Genomic DNA, 17,302 nt, shown 5'->3' with positions numbered 1-17,302 from the left:
AGTCCCGCAGCTGCCCCAAGTGAGTGTTCTGGCTCTGCTCTATTGAATTAGGGTATGACCCCAGGCCTCCACAATGCTGTGCGGCTACACCCCCGAGACATCCCAGCGGCAACAATCACTGTGTTACCTCAGGGGTTCTGAGGCTTCTTTGCTTCTCCGGGCTCTGCTGAGTGGATCTGGGGCACACTAGACCAGCTACTGGCCACCGTCTGACTGTTGTAGCTGCAGGCCACCTCACAGCATTGATGGTGCCCACTCCCCTCCTGCCGCATGGCCTACTGCACACTGGGGCGCCCAGGGGAAACAAGTGCTAACTGCCGATATGGCACAATCCGTGCCCGCAGTGATTCCCAGTGGTCTTAAAGGAACGCCGACTGGAAGAGTATTCACCAGGGGCAACCTCACTTATTTGGCTGGTGGTGCAGTGCTGCCATAGGAATCTAGCGTGACGGTTTCTTCTCCGCCCAGTCAAGGTGGGCCCCTAGCCCTCCGCAGTGCTGCGTCACTACCCCCAAAATATGTTCCAGCGGGAGCAGTCACTCCTCCTGGGAGCAGGGGAGTTCCACTGCCGCCTTGCCTCTCTGGTCCTCGTTGGTTGGATTGGGGGCACCCAGGTTCCCCTCCCGCGGCAGGCCGTCCCCTGTCTTGAGTTGTCCCCATGTGCTCAATCTCTCTCTCTCCTTCCCTCTGTGTGTGCCAATCTTCTCCCCGGGCCTGTGTGACACCTCTCAGCCTCTCTTGTGTGCATTCTTATGTGCCTCCGGCTGTGTGACCTCAGTGCCTCCCTATGCACTCCTCCTGGACTCCGGTATCCTCCTGTGTGCACCTATACACCCCCGTCTAAGTCCCTCTGTCTGCCCCATCCCTCGCGTTGCACCACTCAGCCTTGCTTGTTCTTGTTTTGTAGGTGGCTCTATGTGTGGGTGGCTCTGTCTGTGTGAGGGTGGCTCTGTGTAGGTGGCTCTGTGTGTGTGGGTGGCTCTATGTGAATGACTCTGTGTGGGTGGCTCTGTATGTGTGTGTGTGTGGCTCTGTGTGGGTGTAAATGCAATAGGTCATGCATATGCGAGCGATTAAGCTATTGGCATTGTAAATGACAATGCCATTTATTTAACGATTAAGCTATTGGCAGTGTAAATGACAATGCCATTTATTTATGATTTAAAAAAAAAAAAGTCATGAGCAATGCCAATAGCTCTACCTTTAATAATGCTGAGACCATTGTATTGTAAATGCTTGTTTTAGTTCTTACCTAATAGACAGTGCATGAGGTATGTGTTGCAAGACATATTGTTAGCTTACAGTGAACTTTTAGCGTCCTATTGCTTACCATTAATTGACTTTATTGTCACTCTTATATGCTTGCTACTTACTCAATAGCATGTGATGGCATTTTTTTCGCTTCTTAGGATTGTTCCTCGCAGGCGCGCAACACCCATTGGGCTCACCGGGCTTCAGCCCCCCCCGTCGCCTCCTCTGCCCGGGCATTTCCACTGAAATGGTGCAAGAAGGCTGCGCATCTATCCGAGAATGTGATTTTTTTAATGCTTTCTGAGAGGCCCAGCAGCCCGAGCCAGACAGCCAGCCTCTGAACAGTTTCAGCGAGTGAACCCCCCTGCCCTGACCTCTTGTTTTCCTTTAGAGTGGCGCAGAGGTGAAATCCTTGCCTGAAGGCAGGGATTTCACCTAAGCACTTGATGGGTTGTGAGCATGGGGTGTGAAGATGTGCACAGCAGGGGGAAGGCATGGCCAGTTAAGGTGATGCTTTTCCTTTGTAAAGGAATTTCTGCTGGCATCTTAGCCCAGGGTGTGCTGTCTGTGCACTTGTATAGATGTGTATTCCATACAAGTGCACAGACAGCAAACCCTGGGCTATGACGCCAGTAGGAATTAATTTACAAAGGAAAAGCTTCACCTGCACTGGCCATCCCTTTCCCCCTGCTGTCTGTGCATGTGACCCACATTGATCTGGGGTGCCGGTGGGGGGGGGGGTGGAATTATGGTTCAGCATGGGTATGGGGTTTGGGGTACCAGGGGTAATTTTAAGGTACGGGGTGGGTGTGGGTTTTGGGGTGCCATGGGATTAATTTTAGGCTTCAGCGTGGGTATGTGTTTTATAGTGCCAGGGGTAATTTTAGGGTTTAGGGCAGGTGTGGGTTTGGGATGTCAGGGGGCTACTTTAGGGTTCAGGGTGGGTATGGGTTATGGGGTGCCAGGGGACATTTTAGGGTTCAGCGTGGGTATGTGTTTTGGTGTGCCAGGGGTAATTTTAGGGTTCAGGGCAGGTGTGGGTTTTGGGGTGTCAGGGGGCAATTTTAGGGTTAAGGGTGGGTATGGGTTATGGGGTGCCAGTGGGGAATTTATGGTTCAGGGAGGGTGTGGGTTATGGGTTGCCGGGGGGCATTTATGGTTCTGCATGGGTATGGGGTTTGGGGTGCCAGGGGTAATTTTAAGGTTCAGGGTGGGTGTGGGCTTTGAGGTGCCATGGGATTAATTTTAGGGTTCAGCGTGGGTATGTGTTTTATAGTGCCAGGGTTTATTTTAGGGTTTAGGGCAGGTGTGGGTTTGGGATGACAGGGGGCTACTTTAGGGTTCAGGGTGGGTATGGGTTATGGGGTGCCAGGGGACATTTTAGGGTTCAGCATGGGTATGTGTTTTGGTGTGCCAGGGGTAATTTTAGGGTTGAGGGCAGGTGTGGGGTTTGGGGTGTCAGGGGGCAATTTTAGGGTTCAGGGTGGGTATGGGTTATGGGGTGCCAGTGGGGAATTTATGGTTCAGGGAGGGTGTGGGTTATGGGTTGCCGGGGGGCATTTATGGTTCAGCATGGGTATGGGGTTTGGGGTGCCAGGGGTAATTTTAAGGTTCAGGGTGGGTGTGGGCTTTGAGGTACCATGGGATTAATTTTAGGGTTCAGCGTGGGTATGTGTTTTATAGTGCCAGGGGTAATTTTAGGGTTTAGGGCAGGTGTGCGTTTGGGATGTCAGGGGGCTATTTTAGGGTTCATCGTGGGTATGGGTTATGGGGTGCCAGATGGGAATTTATGGTTCAGCATGGGTATGGGTTTTGGGGTGCCTGGGGTAATTTTAAGGTTCAGGGTGGGTTTGGATTTTGGGGGGCAAGGGGGAATTTATGGTTCAGCATGGGTATGGTTTCTGGGGTGCCAGGGGTAATTTAAGGTTCAGGGCGGGTATGGGTTTTGGGGCTCCAGGGGGGTGATTTTAGGGTTCAGGGTGGTACTGGGTTTTGGGGTGCCAGGGGGTAATTTTAGGGTGTGGGGTGGGTATGGGTTTTGGGGTGCCGGGGAGGGATAATTTTAGGGATAGGATGGGTATGGGTTTTGGGGTGCCAGGGGTAATTATAGATTTCAGGGCGGGTATGGGTTTTAGGGTGTGAGGGGGTTAATTTTAGGGTTCAGCGTGGGTATGTGTTTTGGTGTGCAGGGGTAATTTTAAGATTCAGGGTGAGTATGGGTTTTGGGGGGCCATGCATCAAACTAACAAAAATATGTGCTTTAATTGTTGTCCAGTTTCAAATGCAGAATTCACCACATTTTTTTCTCAGCTTGACCTGAGCATTAACCGATCCTGATTATCTGCCATTTTAGCTCCGCCCCATTGATTTACATTAGCCACGCCCCTTCATCTGCCATGTTAGCCCCCCCCGAAATTAAGACCTAGTTGCGCCCCTGGTTCCTCGCATGGAGCAAGAACGCATTACTGTGTCCTTACACTGCTTGCTTTTTCAGGGCTTACTTTCTTCTTTTTGTTTAAGCGCTCCACAAGAGTGTGTTTTTCAGTTGTCTCCCTTGTGTACTTCCCCTCTCAACCATGCTTGTGCTGCTCCTTCTCTGTTCATCCTCTTCTACCCACACTCTCCTCCATGATGCATTTGCCCTAATGTGATTCCATCATTGCATTTTCGCCTGTGTGCTTCTCCCTCTCAGCTCAACTTTGCGCTCTCTCTTGCCCGTTTGCTTCCCTCTCTCCACCAGCCTCCCTCTCACACGCCATCCATTTTGCTTGAGTCTCCAAACCATGTATTGTTTCCGCATCCACTTTTTTTTATGCTTTCTCACATTTTCTGTTTGTTACTGATCCAGCTCAGATCGCTAACTTAAAAGAGAAAAGACATGCATGGATCATTTTGTAGGCACATGCTACAAAATGAAGCGGGAGGCCAGGTCCATTTTCTTTTTATATTAAGGCGTGTTGCAAGGCATTTGGGATGCTCCGCAGCAACGCTGAAACCAATGGCAATGCCAATAGATTCCAAAGGTGAGACTGGCTTTGCCAGTGCTTGTTTTCCTTTCTTATTACAGCTGGCTCCTAAAATCTACCTCTTGCAATGTTTAAACTGTTTTTTCAAAACTGACACTTTACTGCCCAACCCGAGTTTACACACTGTTGAACTCTGCAGACAAGGACACATCAACATAAAGCTATTTGCATTTGCATTTGTTTAGACAACGCTTCCCCTAGACTGCAGGACACGTCCTTGTGCAATGCAGCAGCGCTATTCTTTTTTGGATCTGTCTGTCACGTTATAGTCCAATACGCACACAATAGCGCTTGACGATAATAAAACAGCTTCACTGGTTCTTCTTGTGCGCACACCGCGAAATTAGCATACAAATACTAAAGCCGGCCGAGAAAGGTTATCTGTATACGCTGCCTAGACTAATAAAAGTACTGCAAGATAACCTGAGAATAATGCCCGTTTCGTGTTTGTGCAACGCAGACTGTAAGATCCGGGAGGGAATCCCGGGTCTCCGACCTATGCACTAACACACTGCAAATCAGTTTCTGTATTATACCCCATACCGTGGCTATGAGTTGAAACCAGGTGGAACACTACAACAGGCTGCCAGACCTTCGCATGCAATGAGCCCTCGCAGTCCAATTACATGGATGCGGGCGCAGGTGGCCCTCAGTGCAATGGCGTGGAGGATGCTATGAACCATGTTGAGGCAGAGAATGTACTGTCACTGCCCTGTCTGTCCTGCACAGGGGCAGACAGCGGGAGACATGAAAACCCCGTGGCCCGCACAATAGTAACAACGGGCAATCATGGAAAAATTACAGAGTTACGCAAACTATGCGCTGTCCTTGTATGACCCTGCAGAAAGCAAGCAGGCAGGCGGGAAAGCAGGGGCAGGTTTATCATACTTAATGGCATGGCCGCTTGCTCACTGCGCTGAGACGGGCGTTGCTTCACGTTCACATGGGCTCCAGGACTTCTGAAGTTCTGGTGCCAGGCACTAACCTACCGTTAAACCTGCAACCTTTCCCGGTACATCCGAAATCAATGAGAGCAAAGATAGCAACCGGGCCACGTTCACGCTGGAACGATGGTGCATGGCATTATTTACATTTGAACAATTTTCTTCCTACCACCCCCATTCTCCATTTGCACCCCTACCTCTTATTTACGACTGGCACTGCTATATATACTTTGCTGTGTGTGGCTAACAATTGTGCTATTTAAATATATGAAAAATTTGAAATACAATAAAACCAGGCAGCTTGGGGGCGTTGGAATCCCGACCTGACCATTTTCAACTAAAAAAAAAGCTTACTGGAAGGGTTTTTCTTAAATACGAGGGTTGATGTGCTAAACATGCATTTCTGTGTTAAATGTTAGCAGCTTCCTTGTTTTTGGCAGAACAAAATTGTCTGAGTTGTCTGTCTCACGCTCTGTATCCTCGGTGCGACATGAAATGGATACAGAGCTGACAAGCCCGCAGCCGAAGAAGGCACTGGGAGCTCTCCCTTTCCGAGGCCGTGACCCTGGCCCAACCACAGATCAGGTCCCCGGTGGTCTGGCTGGGGCTATTTTTAAAGGTAGCTGGCAGGGTGCATCTCACCGCACAAGGTTACTCACAGGGCAGGGGCAGCGAATGGCAACTCCGTGCACCGAGCGAGCTGCAGAAACTTTGTAACAGAAAATAACCGGGGACTCGGGAGGCAAAACCGAGGCTCTGTCCGATGACAGCACACAGGCTGCAGGGAGAGGCAAGCAGGAGGGAGTGGGGCGGGAGTAAGGAGGGCTGCACGGAGGCAGGGCGGGGAGAGGGGCGCTGTACGCGTGGCAGTGTTTATATGAGATCAAAACAGAGCCAAGCCCATCGGCGGCCGAGGAAGATGGCGACTGCTGGCGCAGGGTTTCCTCCCGACGCACTGGCAGTGACTTCCCGAAGTCCCCAGCCGCCGGGAGGGACTAACTTCGGAGAGGATGGGGGCTGACTGATATGTCTACGTTAACCTTCCTCAAAAGTACACTGTGAACTGATGACCCCGCACTCGCGTTCACACCCATCTGACTCCCATGTCTTGACAGCCACTTAGCAGCACAATCCATTGAAACCACCCGTCAGCCCTGGCTGTTCTGTCAAATAGCTGCATTGTGGGGCACGTTGTTGTGCGTTTAAAGGTCCTAGGTAGAGAACCAGAAATCGGAACATCCAGAGTGCTGCCTGCAAGGATCTGCTGAAAGTCTCACGCGTGCCATGCAAATGCTTGGATGCGATGTAGCCAGACCTTGTGCATTATATAAGCACCTCGAACACATATCGATGGAAATATCAGGAAAAGCCTCACGTCCACCTTACAAGATTGCTGATCTGAGCTCTGAAATGCCACTAGGATTTCACATTGGTACGCAACAAGTAAACCAGTCACATTTACTTCTATCACCCTAAGCAAAAATTCGAGGAAGTTGTTTTACCTGTTGTTGGGGGACCTTCTGCCCATCACAGACGCTTTGTTTTTCTTTCCAGAGTAATCGCTGTCAAAGGGCAGAACTGAAGCATAGCCATGTTCTGCTTCTAGAGGAAGGAGCAGAGAACAACCATCACCAACCACAGACTTTTGAAGTTTTACCCTACTCTCTGATGCACTCTTCTCGCCTCGGCATTCACTGCCCTGGAACATTCCTGGCTTGTAATAAGCAGAGACTACGGGGGCCTTTGGGACAGTACGGGGGCATCTGCTTCTACATTTTTCCGACCGAGATGCCACCAAGTGCTGATGCACAAGTCTAGAGTGGACGCCATTGGCGAGGCTAGTGCTTACGTGCAGACCATAGCAGTAAATACACCAAGATTAAAAACAGCATGCTTATCACGCCTGGCAGCAGATGTTCCCTGGTTTACCTCCCACGCAAGCAGACTGTGTAGATGTTTATTTCTAATCTGTGGCAGCGTTTCTTACACATTCGCACAAATGCACGATAATGCCTGGTCTTTAATTCAAACAACGCCACGCTTAATATTGGTCGGTAGAGCAATTAAACTTCTAACGGGATACTATGAAAACATTTTTTTCACAAGGGCTAGTCTCCACCCCTCCTCCCCGCAGGGTGGAGTACTGTACTGTACAGTTTAGCGAGTCAGCGGGCACGAGCATAACCTGCCATAAAGGTCACGTGCACACGCTGATCTGCAACAATGACGTACGGTCTACTGCATGCGCAGGTAACATTCTGCATTCTTTATTTTGTCTTTTCCTGTGGCGACGCAGAGCAGTAGACAACATAATAGCCACGTTTGAATAAGTTTAAGCAAACGAGACAGGTAGGTTGGAGAGTGGAGACCCGATATACTACACGGGTTCTCAAATGTGGGGCCTCGCAGGAAATCGTGCCCACTACAACTTGGCAATCCTGGACTGCTCGGGGGCGATAATAACCTGCTAGTCGAAGTAATCGCGCTGTCGAAGATGCATACCAAGGTGCTGAACAAGGCTGTAGGTGGCACCGAAACTAATCAAGGGGGCTCGTCTCCTGGGTGACATGCACCCACCAACTCTTATCTTAACGAGATGACTTGCGGCATGCTGTGCATCTAGAAGGGGTCAAAGGGGAGCGCTTGGCGAGGCTGTGCTCGAGCCCAGGAGAGGTAAACAAGTAGGCAGCACATCCTCCTGATGCAGGTAGTGCATAGGAAACATAGCCTGGCACACATCGAGACGATACCAGGAGGGGGAAGGGGGGGCAGAGATGCGCCCCCTGGAGTCAGACGACAGGAGGGTGGGCAGGGGTAGAATGAAGAGACAGAGGGCAGGGGTAGTAGGTACTCCAACTCTGTATCAGAGCAGAGGAAGGAACACATTAAAGGGAGCTCGGAGGTACGTAGCAGTACGAACAAGAAAGCAAAGGAACAGACTGCCAGGGTTGAGTGGGGGTGCAGGTGGCATAAGGCTAGGTGGGGGGGCCAGTGGCAGAGTGAAGAGGCCAGCAGGATGGCACGGGAGGTGGGAAGTTTACAGAGCCCAGCTGCAGCCCTGGACAAGCACTGGCTGGGTTCACTGGGAAGGTGTCCCCGCAGACCCCCTGCGGACAGGAATACCTCGGTCTCTCCGTTCCAGGTACTCCGCTGCTTCCAGGAGAACTAACAGGGAGTTCAACTCCATGCCTTTCACCAGGGAGGCCGTGGGAAACCGCCGCGCGAAGCACCAATTTGTAACGTGAACACAGAGTAGCGTGCCCGCGCCCCTCTGAGCGGTTGGAGAGGCAGCTTCGTTCTGCACGGGATCAGCGACGGCTGCTGCTGGGGACTTCCAAGTCCCCTCTATCAACGGCAGCATCAGGAACAGACAGGGCATCCAAGAGACAGGCGCACCCGTCGGCCAATCGCAGGTCACGCATTGTCCGGAGGCGGGCCTACACGCGCATATGGGCGTCCGTCCTACGCCCACTGTGACTCGAGACTCCGAGGGAGAATGTTGACAGATCGGGAGGCGCACTCTCATTGGTCGCTCGCGATGGTAACGATGTAGAGGCCCAAGCTTAGCAACAGAGCGCGTGACTCCACCTCTCCTTTTTCTGAATGGCTGGATTTGTGCATGTTAAACAGGCGGAGATTACCAATTGGTGGATTTAATGATTGTATAATTGCTGGTGTTTTTTTTATCTGAAACTCCGTACTCGTGAGCGAAGCTGAGCTGCTCTATCGCATGAGGAGGTGTGGACGTGTTGAACTTGAACTTACTAAGAGGAAACGAAAAAAGTGGTTTAAATTGTTACATAAATACGCGTTCCCAGTTAGCGACTTTCTACAAAGTCATATAGTCATACTTGGGTATACGACCCTCCAAAATACGCAGATGAACAATTACGTCGTAATGGAGAGATAGACACTGACCGACCTAGCGTCACCACAGGGTTTCCGTATTTAGTCATACGAATTTCTTATTTTCCCTGTTGTAGTGTAGCGGCCCCTGCGTTAACGTTCTACGCTCATCGAACCTACAATTTGTTGTCGCACCAGCAGGCTCCTCAGAGCCGAGAAAAAGAAAGCAAAACTAGAGAAGGGGCGTGTCCCGGCAACTAGCACCCAGGAAGTGGCGTGCGAAGAGGCACGCAGTGCCACACAGAATACAGTGACGTCATGGCTTGCAGAGACTGCGACGCAAGGGCGTAGGAGAAAATAATCCATTTTGTGTGGGGGACACCGGGCACGGGTAGCTTTGGATAGAGCTGAGCAGTTTGGCGCGACGGCAGATGTAAATGAAGTAACAAATGTCGCGAAAAATAATGCCGACATCTTTAAAAATATGTTCAATATTTCTCAGTCTCAATTAAGTACGCACGATTATATCACTGATAATTGTTGAAAGTAAAAAATTAAACTTTCAAGAATACTCCATGCCCTGAAGACATTGCCACAAGTAAAACACAGTCAGTTTATCATGTTCTCTAATTCTATTGCATACATGATTACATGTGATGCAATATTATTTTATAGTACTTATATTTTGAATGAGATTTTCGTAGAGTGCAGATCCTGTACTGAATGTAGAGTTGCGCTCTAGTTCTCGCGTGCTCTGTCACGACGTAGCGCGCAAAGACGCCTTATTGGAGCGTCTGCGCATGCGCGCTGAAAAGCGAAAGCTGTGGAGATCATCGGAAGCTCGGCGCTCTCCCGCTCGATATTAACCCCTTCGCTGCTGCCGCTATTCCGCCGCAGCGCTAAGGGGGAGGCGGGGCCGCGTGGCGGTCCCGTGCTCGTGACGGAACCACTCCGTCATGGCCCGCGGGTGAGCTGTGCTTGTGACGGTATGGTTCTGTCACGGCCCTGCCCGCTATTCAGAACGTCAGCGCAGGGGCGGCGAGCCGGACGTGACAGAACCGTTCCGTCACAAGCATGGGAGGGGTTAAATAAACATACTGTTGTGACCTAATGTGGTGTTCCCTTATGGGACACCGTACACGTGATTGCTTTGCTGTGTCCCTGCGTGGACACCGTACCATGGTGAGGTCACCAGCTGTGAACTGTCAGAAGTGACAGTTGACAGTTGATCACCCAACTGACGGGAATCTCGAAGGCTCCGCTCGTTGTAGGAGCCAGTGTTGGCGTTTTAATAAAGAGCTTGGATTCTCACCAATTCAGTGTGCTGAGGTTCTTTACAAAGTGGCGACGAGGCGCCAACACAGAACCCACAGGATTTAAGAAAAAAATAAAACAAGAAGAAACCATCAGTCAGTCATCCCTGATGTCGTTCCAGACGAGAATTTAAATGAAATCATCTAATTCCAAACAAGAATAGCAATCGCCTAAGGTCGAACAAATAGACTTCTAACTACTTAAAAGAGCATCCTGAAAAGAAAAAGAAAAAGGAAAATAACGTGCGGTTGAGACCTTGGTGAGCGTAGGAAATCATTTGGAAATAGACTGAAAGAAGAGTGCTGCAGGGATTCGATAAAACAAGCTATTGAACAGGGAACCAGTGAATGAATAGTGCATCACAAGGGAAAGCATAACGGCAGACGCACCCATTCAACATTGCGCAAAGAATTTCCTTCGCATGTTTCTAACGAAAAAAAACTAAGGAAAAGGTACAATTTATAACTAAAAAGGGCAAAACGTTGTTTATGTTTCAGTTACCGAGAAACACTTCAGGGCATAACTGTCAGTCCAACTGTCAACCGCCAAACAGCTGTGTGAAAGTGACCGCGCCACGTCATCGCGCACACAGCTGACTGACGCAGGGACCATTTTGTGCAACCAGGAAGTAGATACAGATTTCTGATCGGATATTCAGTTACCGCTGCACGACGTGAGCACCATCTTGTGTAGAAAAAAAATAACACATGCAAAAACTCAGCGCGATTTCCATAACATTGCGAAATGCTTTAATAGTCTCGAAGATAACTCATATTATCGGCGCAATCTGAGAACAGCAGGCGGACTATACAGTAAGCAATACAATTACCCACAAACTAAAAATATTATAATTTGAACGTGTTCTAAGCGAGTACCTAGCATTTCTAAATAAGGCAAGGGGGTGATGCAGCAAGTTTGAGTTCTACCACATACTTCAACAATGTATGGTTATACAGCGGCGCACGTCTACAAATAATACTGTATCAGTTGTCACACATTCAAGCTCTGAGTAAAAAATTGCTCAATTTACTGCCAGGATAATAGTCTACATTATTAATAACAGTTGTACCAACCAAGGTTATTTCAGGATAAGATGGCATCGGGTTGCATATGGAACCTGTCACCACCAGAGACTTTCCTATGTGCAGGAGGAGAACCAGCACTTAAGTGGGAAGAATGGAGGGATTATTTCCTCAACTATATTGCAACATTAGAGGAAGATGAAGAGGTTAAGGCCGAAAAAAAGTACAAAATGCTCATGCATTGTTTAGGTGCAGGAGGAATTAAGGTGTACAACGCAATAAATAAAAAGATCAGGGCAGAAAATGAAGGAGACGTGTTTACAAATGCCATTGACGATCTCAACACATATTACAAACCTACAGTATGTGTTGGTGTAGATCGTTACAAATTCTTCAATAGGAAGCAGGGTGAGGAAGAATCAATTGACGATTACGTTTCTGCACTTAAGAATCTTGCTATTAATTGTCATTTTGGCGCACTTCACGATGAGTTTATTAGGGATCAGAGTGTGATGCAGCGTTCAAATTCTAACATACAAGACAACTTGTGGGCTAAGGGAGAATACCCACTGCAGAATATTATAGACATTGCGCGCCAAGCTGAACTCACAGGAAGATGTGCCAAGGCTGTACTATCTGAGAACAAGGAAAAGAAAGGTGATACTATAAGTAGAGTTACTGACAAAAAGACTAATAATAAGCAGAAATGCAAAAAAACCTAAAAAACAACATATAAAGGAAGTGAAAGCAAAAACTGGGGACATTGTTACAGGTGTTTGAGCACATCTCATATGGCCAATGATCCTAAATGTCCTGCACGCGAAGTAAAATGCACTCATTGTGGACTTAAAGGTCACTTCATCAAAGCGTGCAATAGAAGGAAGCCGCAACGTGTGAGAATGGTTGAATGCGCAGGAGATGACGTTCAGAATGCATCTGATGATGAGAACATGAACATGTTCATATTAAACATCGACGAAGAACTCGTTGGCGAAACACATGATAGTAGTGGTACAGAAATGAAAACCAAGACAAAGAAACCCAGATGTTGCATGACGGTTGGAGGAGTGGAGATAAACATTGTGGCAGACTCCTGCTCGCCTTATACGATTGTCAATGAGGACGTCTGGAAAGAAAAATTCCAACCACACGTTAGCGAGAAACTTATAAAACCTGATATAATTATCAGATCATTTACAGGAGAGCAAATTGAAGTGTGCGGTTAAAGGACACTAGACCTCATATATAAAGGTAGAGAGGCAGTTGGTAAACTCTATGTATCAAAGGTCGGACCATCAGTCCTAGGTTGGATGGACCAAGGTAACCTAGGAATCATCCTTGATCCAAGCAAAAGTGAGCCAGTATTAAGTCTGGCAGATAACAATGACTATGTAACATCCTTACTCAAGAAGTATCCCAAGGTTTTCAGTGGCAATGTGGGAGTTTTGAAGGGTTACCAACATAAAATCAGACTTAAGGAAATTACCACTCGCATTGTGCACAAAGCAAGAAATATTCTGTTTGCCATTAAAGATGAAGTTAAGACCCAGCTTGACAAGTTGATGAAAGATGGAATAATTGAAAAGGTGGAAGCATCTGAATGGGTTGCACCCCTTGTTATCGCAAAACAACCAAATGGCAAGTTAAGGCTCTGTGTTGACTTTCGCGATCTGAACCAAAACATTATAGTGGAACAATATCCATTGCCCAAAATAAATGAGATGTTGACTACCACCAAAGGCGTAAAGTGGTTTTCCACAATTGATTTAAAATCCGCCTATCACCAGGTACCCCTGCATCGCGATAGTAAGATACTAACGACATTTGTTACTCCTTTTGGATGTTTTAAATTTACTCGAGTACCATTCGGTTTAGCATCTGCAGCCGCAATGTTTCAGAGACTCATGAATAGGTCCTGTATGCAGAAACTGCCAGTACATCCCCTGATGAGGCACTCCGGGGGTGATCAATAATATAATTCACAACATGAGAAAAGGTTTAGTTCATTTATTCTTTGTAAGTTTATCCAATGTCTTTAGACTGATATTAGCAGCATAAATCCATGGGGTTAATATATGAACTTTCTCCAATGCATTTCGGGCAGAAATGCCCTTGATCACGGAGTGCTGTGGAGGAAGGCAAAAGGGAATAGGTAAGGGAGAGGTTCGAGGCCGTGGGTTAGGGGTCAGGGCTTACTCGTGCTATCGGTGGGGGAGTGCGGATGTTAAATTACCCGAGTGAATTGAATGGTGCTCGGTTATTAATCGTGAGGAAATGGGTAGTGCTGGAGATTTTACCGCGTGGAGTCAAAAAAGTAAACAAATAAACAGCGTGCGCTTTAAGTTATCTGGAACTGCGGGGAACTTACTTCAAAGTAACGCGTAGCGAGGTCCGCTATCCATGCGGCTGTGAGGTCGCTGTCAAGTTCCAGATCAAGGGCATTTCTGCCCGAAATGCATTGGAGAAAGTTCATATATTAACCCCATGGATTTATGCTGTTTCTGATATGCTGCTAATATCAGTCTAAAGACATTGGATAAACTTACAAAGAATAAATGAACTAAACCTTTTCTCATGTTGTGAATCATATTATTGATCACCCCCGGAGTGCCTCATCAGGGGATGTACTGGCAGTTTCAGCATACACGACCTACTCTATAATCCTTTGGTGTTTGGACGGACAACACCACCCTCGAGAGCACCCTGAACCTCGCTAAAACTTTTCCTAAAAACGTCAAATAACTGAGCAGTGCACCCCCTACTTTTTCTTTTTGTCAGAGACTCATGAATAACATCTTCGAAGGGGTCCCAGGAATATTACTCTTCCAGGATGACATCTTAATTATGGGAAAATCGAAGGAAGAGCATGACGGCAGGGTTAAACAGGTCCTGGGAATTCTGAACAATAAAGGATTGACAGCAGAATATTCTAAATGCAAGTTTGCAAGTAATTCTGTCAATTATCTTGGGCATCAGATAACAGGAGAAGGAATCAGTCCAAAAAATAACTAATGCAGGCAATACAAGACTCACCTATACCATCTAACAAAGATGAACTAAGATCCTTTTCGTGACTTGTGGAATTTTATTCTAAGTTTATCAAAAATTTCTCACTTAAAATCTATACTCTTCAACAACAATTAAAACAAATGAACACATTTGAATGGTCTCAAGAATGCGAGAAAGCATTTCAGAATCTAAAAGACGACATGTGTACAGCTTTGCCACTTCAAGGATATGACCCCTCCTTACAAAACTATGTAACCACAGACGCAAGCAACAAGGGACTAGGAGCCGTACTCACACAGAAGGACACCAAAGGTGTGGAGTACACCATAGCCTTTGCATCGCGCTCACTTACTCGAGAAGAAGAAACATTTTCTGTGATTGAGCGCGAAGCAATGGCATGTGTGTGGGCCCTAGAACACTTCAGACAATATGTCTGGGGTAGAATGGTCAACTTGTGTACCGACCACAAACCCTTAACTAAAGTCCTCACCACGAAGGATTTATTCACAGCTTCACCAAGATTCGCCAGATTATCTGTACACTTATTTGATTACATATACAAAGTCCACTACGTTCCAGGAGTGAAAAATGTTGTCGCTGACTTTTTAAGCAGAATGCCCGTAGAAAACAAAAGCGACATTGACAGTAAAGAAGTAGAAGAAACATGCATAGCAAATGTATTTGAGAAAGCGAGTGGAATCACAAGAGGGGAGTGGCTGTTGGAGCAAAGTAGGGACAAAGTACTTTGTAGGGTTATACAGAATATAACTAAAGGTTGGTCAAACAAGAATAAACTAACAGAACCATTGAAAAACTTCTGGGAAATAAAAGACAAATTATCAATAGAAAATGGATTCCTGTTAAGGAATGAAAGAATTGTACCACCTACAGACATAAGGAAGAAGATACTTGAGATATGCCATGAAGGACACTTAGGAATCGCCAAAACAAAAAACAGAGTCTAGAACATGTATTGGTGGCCTGGTGTCAGTCTTGCAGTAGAAAGAACAGTAAGAGAATGCAAAATGTGTATGGACTCAGACAAAACACAAGTGACATTTAGAACACCTTTGCTCCCTATACCATGTCCATCCATGCCATGGGAAAGGATCGGTATCAACATTATGGGACCAATACTTGAAGATCTAGAGCAATGGTACGTAATAGTAATAATCGATCACTTGCACTTGCTGGAACAATTAGAGACACCTATTCCTCGCCCAATATTCGCTTTCAGAAGAAATCTGAATATTGGCCAACAACTAGTCCGTGCGGACATCAGATTAGCCAAACCTAAAAGTGATTTGTTGTCAAAATGGGGTCTCAAACCCATCGAGGGACACCATAGGTGTGGGAATTGTATCGCATGCGATACAACCATTGAGGGCACCATCTTTCAACATTCCAACACGTCTTGGTCTCATACCAGTTTCACCAACTGTAAAACAAAAAATGTCGTCTATGCCATAATTTGCGCCTGCCACAAAATTTATATTGGTAAGACCAATCAGCAGGTCAACACACGTATGACACAACATAGGTCGCGCATTAAAAAGAAAGTGCTAACTGCGCCCCTCGTCCAACATTTCTCCGAAAAACAACACGGGGAAAATGATTTTACTTGGACCGTGTTATTTAGCATTAATCAACCAAAAACGGGTATCAATATAGAACAGATCCTTTTAAAAAAAGAGGCTTATTTGATACTCAAGTTCAACAGTACCCAAACGGGGTTGAACACACTTTCAGAAATCTCGAGATTGTAATAAGTTCATGTACCCAAAATTTGGAAACTACAACATCCATAATGCTTAGCTCCAGGCTCACTATGATGTAGGAGCCCTGTACAGCCACCAGGCTGTTCCTGCGTTTGCATTTCCTGGTTCGCTCCTGTGGAAGAAAGGTGAGTGTTGGTGAGGCTCCCAATGCGTGAGACTTCAGTACATTCAAACTGTATTAAGCCAGGGACTAAGGGGCCTTTTATGTCTTACAGCGCGAGTGAGCCACGCAACTGTAAATAACGGTGAGGAACACGCGCCCCCGCCACTTATTGAATCTGAGTTAGATTAAGACAACGAACACACGGCATGGCGATCGACGCCCCGTGCTCACTACCAGAAATCTAGGTAGGTGGCTTCACATTGTTCCGCAGCACTTCACAAGCGTCTTTATACCACAGCTAATGTCAATACTGAGCGTGACCCTTATGCTTTACAGGTCACACGGAAAGGATAGAATGAGCAAACAGAGGACCTAAGATAGCATCCAATGCCACACTCGACGAAGGTATGAGCGTGTAGTTTTAGGTCTGTAGTAGTCGCTTGGCACTGCTCTAGATGGCGTTGTAAGTCTTTGAATTATTTTTTTCAGAATTATTCTTCTATTTTACTGATTTTCTGCGGCGCACAGCCCTTCGTGTACAACTGAATCACGAGAGCCCACCGCATTCTGTATAAAGGTAACTAGTTCAGCACAGTCCAGCTATTTCAGGGGGTCCTTTATAAACAAGTCACAAACACTGAAACAAGCTTCGTTTTATTCTTTTGTTTAGATTGAAAACACTGAGAGAGCCCTGAGGAGAATCTGTAATTCTTGACAGATTCGAAACGCGTTGGCAAGGCAAACGACAGACAGACAGTTCAAAATATCTGCCCTTGACGGGTGCAGTCTTTATTGTTGGAATTAACTGTGAATTAATTTCTGATTTCTGTCGCATCATTTCTTTTCAACCTTTTGGGTCTAGTAGCGGTTTTTGATTACTTCGCAAAGATTAACTATTTGTGAACACGGAATTGCTATATATTTCTCATACAAGAAGTTTGTTGATAACTGTTTGATCCATTGTTTATGTGATATTTGTATAGTAGTTGTAAATATGTATAAATGTTTT

General features: G+C 46.8%; 1 protein-coding gene across 2 annotated transcripts in view; it reads right to left on the bottom strand.

The window, feature by feature from the left end:
* Positions 1–8,613, bottom strand: part of MXD4 (MAX dimerization protein 4) — a 316,347-nt gene extending 307,734 nt beyond the window's left edge. The window contains exons 1-2 of one of the 2 annotated variants that reach the window (XM_086964200.1): positions 8,345–8,613; positions 6,724–6,823 (exon numbers count right to left, since the gene is read on the bottom strand). In XM_086964200.1, coding sequence (XP_086820326.1) covers positions 6,724–6,823; positions 8,345–8,600 — 356 coding nt within the window. In that variant the 5' untranslated portion in view covers positions 8,601–8,613. The remainder of the gene's footprint in view (positions 1–6,723; positions 6,824–8,344) is intronic. The other variant, XM_086964201.1, reaches the window with a different exon arrangement.
* Positions 8,614–17,302: the final 8,689 nt, after the last annotated feature.

This window comes from Lissotriton vulgaris, chromosome 3_2 (assembly GCF_964263255.1).
Source record: "Lissotriton vulgaris chromosome 3_2, aLisVul1.2, whole genome shotgun sequence".
Taxonomy (NCBI): Eukaryota; Metazoa; Chordata; class Amphibia; order Caudata; family Salamandridae; genus Lissotriton; species Lissotriton vulgaris.
This window is presented reverse-complemented; position numbering and strand designations above follow the sequence as displayed.